Here is a 10,551-nt window from a genome sequence, read left to right as displayed (position 1 = left end):
CCAATTCTGTCCAGGAGTAGGTTCAGGGGAGCAGCCTGGCCCAGAGCACAGGTACAGATGCTGGATCTAACGGTCACCCCGTGTTTCTCCTTGCACACTCCACTAACCCTCTATTCCTCTGGCTGTAGTTTACACCTGTAATATGAGGGTAACAGTGACAGCTACATCACAGGATGTGTGTGCATATATACAATGAAATATGGGTCCTAAGTGTTTACTCTGGAAGAATCACATAATGAAAGTTATATTTCCCAAATGCTATCAACACCACAAAATCCAAGACTCTCACACCTGCTCTGAACCCTGCCCTTTCTGAGGACATTCAATGACAAAGTCTCTTATATACTAGAAGGTCATGCAAATAGGGTCCTTCCTCTGCTGATATAAAGCAGCCCCAGCCCTGACCCTGCAGCTCTGGGAGAGGAGCTCCAGCCCGGGATTCCCAGGTGTTCCCATTCGGGGTTCAGGACAGAACACTCACCATGGAGTTTGGGCTGAGCTGGGTTGTCCTTGTGGCGATTTTACAAGGTAATTTCTGGAGAGCAAGAGATACTGAGGATGTGAGTGGATATGAGGGAGGGAATCAGTGGATGTGTGACAGTCTCCTAACAAGGATGTCTCTGTGTTTGCAGGTGTCCGGTGCGAGGCGCAGCTGGTGGAGTCTGGGGGAGGCCTGGTGCAGCCAGGGAGGTCTCTGCGACTCTCCTGTGCAGCCTCTGGATTTACTTTTGATGATTATGCCATGAGCTGGGTCCGCCAGGCTCCAGGGAAAAGCCTGCAGTGGGTGTCATCTATTAATTGGGATGGTGGTAGCACATACTATGCAGACTCTGTGAAGGGCCGGTTCACCATCTCCAGAGACAACTCCAAGAACACGCTGTATCTGCAAATGAACAGCCTGAGATCTGAGGACACGGCCGTGTATTACTGTGCGAGTGACACAGTGAGGGGAAGTCAGTGTGAGCCCAGACACAAACCTCCTTGCAGGGCGACAGGAGGGGGGATGCAGGGGGCACTCAGGACGTACAACTGTGTGTTTCATCCGCAGGAGCAGGTGCAGATGGTAGTTAAATGCTGCTTTCCTGTCAGGGTCTGGGGTTTCCTCTCCATATAGCAGTTTTCTTTGGAGAACCTCTTTGTTACTCATCCATGGTTCTTTACTTACACACTCAGTTTCTGATTAGAAAGACTTTTTGAAATAGGAAAAAAAAAGTCATATAGGAAAGGCAGAGACTCACTTAAAGTTAGATTTTCAGGTTTTCCATTGTCTAAATCTTGTCTAAATTAACTCGTTTCTAACGAATCACAGCAGATTTATAAATGGTTGAACATATTCCTCCTCTCTCATTGTGAAATCTCACGGTGCCCTACTGATAGACCAGCTGTCCCTGCCAGGATGCTGGCTCTTGACCTGCCTGCTAACCTCGTGACTGAGAAGCATAAATGAGCTGAGCAGCCCCGGATCCTCAAAGGGGTCGCTGGGAATGATGCCAGTTAGAGGGGACGTAGGGGGGTGGGGTTTCTACATGTGTTCCTTGCTTCCAGGTCCAATAGAATCCCTATACACTTAGATAATACCTGCATCTTGTTCTACTGTGCAGTTTATTTTATGTCAAATATTCATTGTCAAAGCTATTACCAATAGGTACATATGTAGTTAGTTGGGAAAGGTTATAGTCAGGTGGATAATAACATGAATTTTCAGAAACTGCTGAAAACAAATCTATTCTTTTTTTCACCACAGCATCTTAGGTGAACACTAAAATGCTGGAAAATCACACAGGTTCCCATTCTATGAAGAGTCCTGCAGCCTCACAGGCAGGCCCACCTCTGGCCAGGAACATTTGCAGAGGCGGCCAGGTCCAGGGTGGAGAAGCCCAGTCCTCGACAGGAGGTCTCCTTGTGTCCTGATGTGTGCTCTCCAGCACATCACCTGCCAATTCCAGGCTGCGGTTTAGCTTCACATCTGTAAGATTCAAGTAAACCGATACCTACATCACATGCTTGGTGTGCATATGGAGAAACAAACTAATGAAAGAGGCCTTGAATGTTGGGGCCCAGGGTAGGCCATCCCAAAGTATGCCTACAAGAGACTTAAGACAGAGCCCACTAGAGAAACACTCTGACTTTCCTCCGTGTCTCCCTGAAGTGAGAAATAAACCACCCATGTGAAAGGTGCTCTCCCCCATCTAGGCGTGGAAGTGAAACGGTCCTTCACCTCATGTCCTCCACCTGCCTTTTTTCTATTGAAAAAAATTTAGGCAAAGAATAAGTTATTCAGAGAAGTGAGCAAATGCAGAAAGAAAGGAAAACTCTCCAATAAGACTAAATAATAATAGATTAGTCATTAAGCAAATCAAGGACCTCCTCCTCAAGGGCCATAGATAATATTATTCTCCATTTCCCGTGAACCGTCTTGTAGATACTGAAACTCCCACCAGGAAGAAGAGGTTAACTGCATGATGACCAGACTCTAGCCATGACATAAGCTGCCACAATTCCAAGATCTGGCCTCAAAGAAATGGGAACAAACGGACCCTGGAACTGAAGATTAACGCTACTTCAAACAGTCAAGATGAGGCTGATCAGACCACCACATGACCAATTTCAAGATGACTGTCAGAGTTGACTCGTTGTTTCTGCCTGTAGCCCCTCCTTCCGCCTATAAAAGCGCTTTCCCACAGATTCTCAGTGGGGGGTGGCCATTGGAGAGAAGTCTGTCCCCCATCCCTGATTGCAAAAGAAAGCAAACTCTCCTTTCTACTAACTTTGCCTCTTTATTGGCTTTTCAGGACCAAGCAGCCGGACCCTGCTTTCCATTACAGAGGGACACTCTTATCACCAGGGATGGGGAATTCAGGCCTGGAAGTCTCTATGAACAAATCTTGTTCCTTCTTTAATGACTATGCCAGCCCAAACTCTGCTTAGATTCTTCACTAATTCAGCACCAAGACCATACATTTCCTCCTTCTACCAATTCCTCACAAATATTGGATCTTTGTCTAACAATATAAAAGCTGCCTGCTTTTCTCACTTCTGGGTCTTCCTATGGCACATCCATACCCATGGTTAAAATGTTTCTCTTTTCTCCTGTTAATCTGTCTCTGTTAGTTTTATCATCAGTCCAGCCTCAGGAGCTCGAGAGCGGCAGAGGAGGAGATTTCCCTCCTGACACATCCAAGTCGTCTTCTCCTCAGCCTCACTCTGTACAACGTCTTAGGAACCTCAGTCCTCACGGACCACTTTCACACTCCTGACATCACCTTGCCAGCTGTGTTCTTCTGGCATCTCTACTTTGCATTTCAAGCTCACCCTTCAATATTTCTTCCAAATCGGTGTGACGTTTCAAGGTCCATTGTGTGGATGTGCACAGTTTATTAGTCATTCCGTATGACAGGACATCTTGGTCCTTTCCACATTTCGGCAAATATGAATAAGGCTAAGTAAGCGTCGTGTCCAGGGTTTTCTCTGGACTAAAGTCTTATTGTCCATCCGATACATACAAAGGAGCTCTATTGCTGAAACATAGATAAGAGTATGTTTATTTCACAAGCAGCCCCCAGAATGTCTCCCCAGGAGCATCCGGTTCTGCATCCGCACCCGCAGTGAATGGACCCCCTGCTGCTCCAAGCCTCCCAGTGTTTAAGGTCCTCAGAGTCCTGATTTCATCCACTCTGGTAAGGTTTCAGGGGTATGTCCTTGTTCTGATGGGCATTTCCCTGTGACATATGTTCTCCCATAGCCTTATTTGAAAACTCTTTGTCTTTTTGGTCAGATGTCTGTTAAGGATTTTGGCAGATATTTTAATAGTTTTGTTTCTTTCTTATTGTTGAGTTTAAGACATCTTGGTATATATTAGATAACAATCAGATATATCTTTTGCAAATATTTTCTGCCAATCTCTAGCTTGCCTTTGGGTAAATTTTAAATGTATTTTTTATGCTTCTCAATTGTTAGTTGTGTTTCTATTACAATGAAAAGTGAAGATAAACTTCACTGCCTAAGCCACGGGAACTTTCTGTGGGAACATGTCACAGTACACTCAAAGGCCTCTTTCAGATACTACAAGGATGGAATGGGTAAACAGAGGGGGGACGTCTTCAGAGATGCTCTTCTGGAAACATAGAAATGTACCAACAGACCCTCCTTCCTGTCTTGCTGGTGAGAACTGGGCTGCACGTCCATAGAGACACAGATCCTTGATGAGAGAGTGAGGTTGCATCAGTTAGAATGACCGTTTCCTAACAATAAATTGTACCCGTGATGGATCTCAATTTATGAATAATTGATACTTGAATGACTCAATGGATTCAGCAACGGTTGAAAACAAAACTTTGAAATATTATTATTAATTTTAATTTACGTTGCCCCAGAGAAGAGTTTGACAATTACAATTTCAGTAACACATTTCCATTACTTTCACTTATAACTCTTCAATTTTAGATAACTCGTTGTTTAATAATAAATGTTTCATCTACATCCCTCACGTTTGAAACTGGATTCCAAGTGGACCTAGAAGATGAAATGTGAGGACAGCGAATCTCTCTACATTCAGTAACATCTACGGCAACAAATCTAATATCACCCGACGGAACCGCTGATTTCCAAGTATAGTTCCTGCTTACTCTTTGCTCAGTGATTCCAACAAAGACACTAAATGACCTAAACTATCTGGCCTCAATGTTCCTGAAGGCCACCCCTCATTCTGAGCTTATGCTCTCAAGATTTTATACGGGAAAACAGAGAGGTCATCAGAACAGCCCGTCCACGTGGTCACCGTGAAGTCCGCCACCATCAGCTCTTCGCCCTCCCATCACAACGGTCAGGCCCTCTTCTGTGACCATCACTGGTAACCTGCAAAGCAATGGGACTTAAATCTCACCACTTCTTTTCACCATCACCCATTGGTCATCTCTAATGGATAATCCCTCCAGCATTATAATATGATCTGGTCTCCAGACATAATGGTCTCCAATTATCTCCACAAAGGAAAATTAACTTTTTTTAGTTCTGGTGATCTAACACATTTTTCCTAGGGGTAAATAGACCCTAACAACACATCCCCAACGACTGAAACATAAAGACACCTGTTATATATCCTTCTATGTTAACACAAATTGGATGGATCTCCTCTAATCTACCAGGTCATGAAGGGCAGGTCAGATGTTAGGGCATCTGTTCAAATGCAAGCCCTGCTTCCACCTGGTGAATAATGGGCCCACCTGGTTCTAGGCTTTAGATTCCATCCCTTCCGCTCCCCTATCCCACAGCATATCAGCTCAATTTTCAGGTCCTGACAACAGGGTCCAGACTTGTCCTGTGATTCTTCCCCATATTACTTTGGTTGGCTCTCCTGTTATTAACATTCAAGCAGGCAGATACTTTAGTATTTAATTTACTCTGCATATATTTTTGGAAAAGCTAGAAGTACAGTAGTCTGTTCAGGAAAGAGTATGGAGTAAATATCTTCTCATAGACAGCAGGTTCGACATCAGTCAGTGCACAGGTGAGATCACTGGGCTGAGGGAGAGTTGACCTGCCCCAGATCTGCAGGTGTGACCTCTCAGGGCAGAAGTGGAGCCAGTGCCACATGTACAGGGTGTCAGTCAGCGATGGGGACTCACATTGGTCTTTCTGCTTCCCAGGAGTGATCACATCACTGATGACACTGATGTCAACATTCCACACCGCTGGCAAACCCACTATAAATGTCAGACATACCATTACCGTCGTGATCTCCAATTTACATCGTTTCAGACTGAAATGCAGTTGGTGAAGCCACATCCTCAGTGCCCACAGGGAGATGGGATGGAGCTGTGCTCTGCTCTCCAGCACCACTTACTGATGTGACCTCAGGCACAGTCCCAGGACTGAGTGACTCAGGGACTTGGAAAGCTGCTCTCAGGTGGAGTTTTCAAAGGAAGCTGCTTTCTGAAGTGGGAGCTTTCCTCTGACATGATACTCTCATACTCTGCAAGCCATTCACTGTGAAGGTTTACTTCCAAGATTCATGCATGTTCTCTCACCCAGTGTGGTGGGAAATATGTTCCCTGAGCTGCAGTGTCACTGGCTGTGACAGAGAGAGTTAGAAATGAACACTTCTACAAGGAGTGAGTCTGTGCACTGTGACCAGGTCACCTGCCCAGCATATTGGAGTCCTGAGGAGCTTCCAGGAGCTGTCAGTTCTTAGTCCTTGGGAGCCTTGGGGATTCCTCAAGGTCCACCCGCAAGGAAGGAGCCCTGAAGCTCACGGTGTTCCTGCAGACACTCCGTTGTGCACAGGAAAAAGGCACGTCAGGCTACTGGCCACGTCAGCAATGCTAGGAACCATGACCATCTCAGCAAGAATGACAACCTTGTCCACAAAAAACATGGTGTGTTTAGTTGTTATGAATAAATCCTCCTCCAGAGCAACTCTTGATAATATTTAAACTGTTTCAGGTGAAGAAATGCTCACCCAAGCTAAGGGAAACACTAAATCTGTTATGAATTATGATAAACATTAAATTTTATCTAACTTTGTCTGAATTCAATGTCTATATTACATGTATGATTTGTCTCCAATATTTGCACATCCAGGAAATAAACATGAGCTAATCCAGAAAGGAAAAAAGATAAGAGTCTGTGTCTGACAATTTGACGGCCCTGAAAATTTCATGGGTATTTATGTGAAATATCTACATCCATGGTATTAAAGTCTATTCCCCAAATCTACAATTAATCCTTGAGGACAGCTGATTTCCTGACTAGCCCTTCTGCATCATTTCATTCCTGGACAGAGTCCCCCAGGCATCAGGACGGAGGTCCCAGGAGGGGGCTGAGTTCTCTGAGGGCACAGTCAGCACCCTCCTCACAGGGAGCCCCAGATACAGGGATCTCCCTTCACTACTTTCTGCTTTTTATAAAATGGTCCCTCCTGTATGCAAATATCCCCTTAGACCACAAGGTGAAAACAAAGGACCAGTGCAAGAAGAAGAATCCACTGTGGCTCTTCCTCTTCCTGGTCTCAGCTCCCAGAGGTGAGTGTCTCGGGCATTCCGACGTGAACACATGGGGAAGCTGCATCTGAGCCCATGAGTCACCGTGGTTCTCTCTGTCCACAGGTGTCGTGTCCGAGGTGCAGCTGCAGGAGTCGGGACCCAGCCTGGTGAAACCCTCCCAGACCCTCTCCCTCACCTGCACCGTCTCTGGATTCTCATTAACCAGCAATGCTGTAGCCTGGGTCCGACAGCCTCCAGGAAAGGGGCTGGAGTGGGTTGGTGTGATGTGGAGTGATGGAAGCACAGGCTATAACCCAACTCTTAAGTCCCGGCTCAGCATCACCAGGGACACGTCCAAGAGCCAAGTCTATTTATCACTGAGCAGCCTGACAACTGAAGACACAGCCGTGTATTACTGTGCGGGAGACACAGTGAGGGGAAGTCAGGGTGGGCCCAGGCACGAACCTCCCTGCACGGGGGTCCATAACCACCAGGGGGCACTCAGGACCCAACAAGTACAGGGCTGAGGCCTGGGGCAGGTGCAGATAGGGGCTGGGAGGGAACTCTTGTTAGAACCTGTGCTTTCCTCTTCCTGCCCAGGAGCTCCACCAGAGACCCTCTCCTGTATCCTACTATTTCATTGTTGTGGTTTATGTTGTGTCTAGAAAATTTTGTGAGCATGTCCATATTCATTTAATTTTTATTTTTATTATACTTGTGTATATATATACTCATATGCACACAGACATATAGTACTCAGGAATTAAGGTTGTTTTTCATTTCTTTATTTTTCTTTTTCACAAAGGAGCTCAAAACAACCCTGAGGCTCACCATAATCCTCCGTTTGAGTATCATGTTTGTGAAACTGGTAAATATCCTGAGAATGCACAAGAGATTTTTAACCATTATTAATTTTGAGGGTTTTTTCCTACATGTGGAAGAAAGAGACACACCCTCCTGCTTCATTCAACCTGCACAAATAGTTTGAATTCTGCAGCAGGCAGTGTTACAGACTCCAATGCCAGAGCGCTCCGATACTGCATTTGCAATGATCCTCATTATTCACAGATTACATATTTTCAAATTCAGCTACTTGCCTGCTTTTATGAGCACCCCAAAATAAATAATGTCATTTTGTGGTCATTTACGGACATTTGCAATGTGGCCGGTTCTTTCAATCACCCAGCACACACACACATTCCCATCTGAGGTCCGTCAAAGAGATAGTCTCTTTTCTTCTTTTAACTTCCGTCATGTAAATGAGCAATTTCTGGGGTCAACATGGGGCTTTGCTCACATTTCTGTGATTCTTGGCAAGTGTTTAAGGTGGGTCCATGCACAGTGCTGAAGAACAGTCTAGTGTCCTTACACTCAAATGGCTGTGAGTGGACCTAGGAGAAAATGTTCATGACAGATCAGCTTCACTCAGGCATGATTATATGGCCATGGGCTATGCGATTGATATTCATGTTTCCAACATAAATTTCATCCATAACAAGAAGGCAAAACTCACTGTTGCATATTTAATGCAGCTTTTGAAACTTGGCTTAATTCCAAATACATCATTGCAGGTGGGGGCTTATGGCCAAGAATAGGGTGGGGTGGAGTAGATTGGAAATTACTAACAGAAGAAATACAGGCTAAGGGAGACCTGAAGCTGTATTTAAATAGACTCAAAAGGATTCTTGCTAAAGGGAGACCAGGGTGATCCGATATCATGTGGGTGACAGGAGGTTTGATGGCTTTGATCAAATACTGAGGTTGATCAGAGTTCAAGGGTGGGACATTCTCATTATTCTCACCGAGCAGGGCTCTTGACAAAACCTGGCCACGCAAATATAAACACAGAAGCCCACAGCTCAAGACTAGTTAAGAACAGCATTACAAGGAGACTGTTGGCTAAGGGGTGGTCAAGGGTCTTTGTCACACTTAAGAAGAGTAATAATGAACATACAAGTAAACCAGGGATGCACACAGACTACAGAGAAAAGACCATCTCTTTACTCAGTGAGAAGAGGTCCATCTGCAAGGAAAGGAGAAAGACCTGAGAAGGACCCAAGCCTGCTGACAACTGATCTCAGAGTTCTGGCATCCAAGTTTGAGAGAAGCCAACTAATATAGCTATAATATAGACGCAGATAGACATATATAGAAAAGTAAGTATATTGGAAAAGAAACATCACCCATTCTTCAGAGTTGATATGATGATCATCCCCAAAAAGACATATAAATGCCTAAAGGAACAGTCTTTAGAATTCATAATTGGGTATAGAATGATTGGTGGATAAATTAATGACCAAATTTTATTTCTATAAGTTGGAAATGAATAATATTAAAATGAATTAACATAAAAGGCATGATTTTTTTTCTTACAAAAGAGAACTCAAATTTTTAAGGGAGGAGGTTTTAAAGAGTATGCAAAATTTTTCGGGGGATTTATAAGTAAGTATCATTGACATAAGATGAGAGGTGCAGAACTGAGGTACAGAACAACAACAAATGAATAGAACCCATATCGTTGAACTGTGTTCGCTCTATTTACAATAAATATGCCGACAGAGTGGGATGAAATGTGTAAAGTTGGTTGTGTGACTAATGATAAAGTGCACAGCACTTGTTTAACAAGCAGCTCAGCGTTAGAACAGAGAAACAGAGAAGGTGTGCAGGGGGCAGAGGAGGAGATCCGAGGAGGCCGGGAGGGAACGAGAGGAGGAGTGTGAGAGATGCCCAGCTCTAGGTATTAGTGTCAGATGTGTCCTCAGGAAGTTTTCACATGAAACCCTGGAGGGAAAATAAGACCTGCTGCGCTTACCGTCACACCCCTGCCCTCTGACTCTCCTTTGTCCAAACACTCCTGTTCTGGAAGGAGAGGACCTGTGATCAGTGAACAGAAGCTGTGTCCACCCTTGATCTCAGCCAGCACCCTCTTCCAGAGCCCTAGAGAAGGACCAGCCAGGACCATCTTTATATGGAAACATGCTTCCCACCTGCACATCTCTCCCAGGCTCAAGGGGAAAACACAGCACCTGTGCTACTCATGACCGGGTTCTCATCTTCACTGACATAACTCTCTGAAAGTCAAAGCATTAATCAAAATGACCATGAAATCTCCTGGTCATTCCTCCTCTTGCTGGTATCCCTCAGCTGTGAGCATCTCCTGGGTCTGAGGAAGGTGGAATTATGGGGTGACATCTGCAAAGTGGGTGTCTCATTGTTTCTCCTTCCCCAGGTGTCCTGCCCCAGGTGCGGGTGCAGGTGTCGGGCCCAGGACTATTGAAGACCCACCCCCTCACCTGCTCAGTCTCTGGATTCTCCATCACAAACCGTGCTGACAGCTGGGACAGGATATCTCAGCCCCCAGGGAGAGGGCTGGGGTGACTGGGGTGCTTTGCTTCTGGGAATAGCACAGCATACAACCTGTCCTCCAGAAATGACTCTCCACCTCCAGAGACACCTCACAAATTCAGTTTTCCCTGCAGCTCAGCTCTGTGATGACCTAGGATGCAGCCCTGTGTTACTGTCCCAGGAGGCGCAGTGAGAATTTAGGGTGAGTCCAGACACGACCCTCCCT

General features: G+C 45.3%; 2 gene segments (V, D, J or C); both read left to right on the top strand.

The window, feature by feature from the left end:
* The first annotated feature begins 425 nt into the window (after nucleotides 1-425).
* On the top strand, nucleotides 426-939 carry LOC102975617 (immunoglobulin heavy variable 3-43D-like). The segment is given in 2 exon segments: nucleotides 426-528; nucleotides 633-939. Coding segments are annotated over 2 exon segments (353 nt in total).
* Nucleotides 940-6,091: 5,152 nt separating this feature from the next.
* LOC112062674 (immunoglobulin heavy variable 4-59-like) lies at nucleotides 6,092-7,507 on the top strand. The segment is given in 3 exon segments: nucleotides 6,092-6,110; nucleotides 6,939-7,019; nucleotides 7,104-7,507. Coding segments are annotated over 3 exon segments (504 nt in total).
* Nucleotides 7,508-10,551: the final 3,044 nt, after the last annotated feature.

Source organism: Physeter macrocephalus, chromosome 11 (assembly GCF_002837175.3).
Source record: "Physeter macrocephalus isolate SW-GA chromosome 11, ASM283717v5, whole genome shotgun sequence".
Lineage (NCBI taxonomy): Eukaryota > Metazoa > Chordata > Mammalia > Artiodactyla > Physeteridae > Physeter > Physeter macrocephalus.
This window is presented reverse-complemented; position numbering and strand designations above follow the sequence as displayed.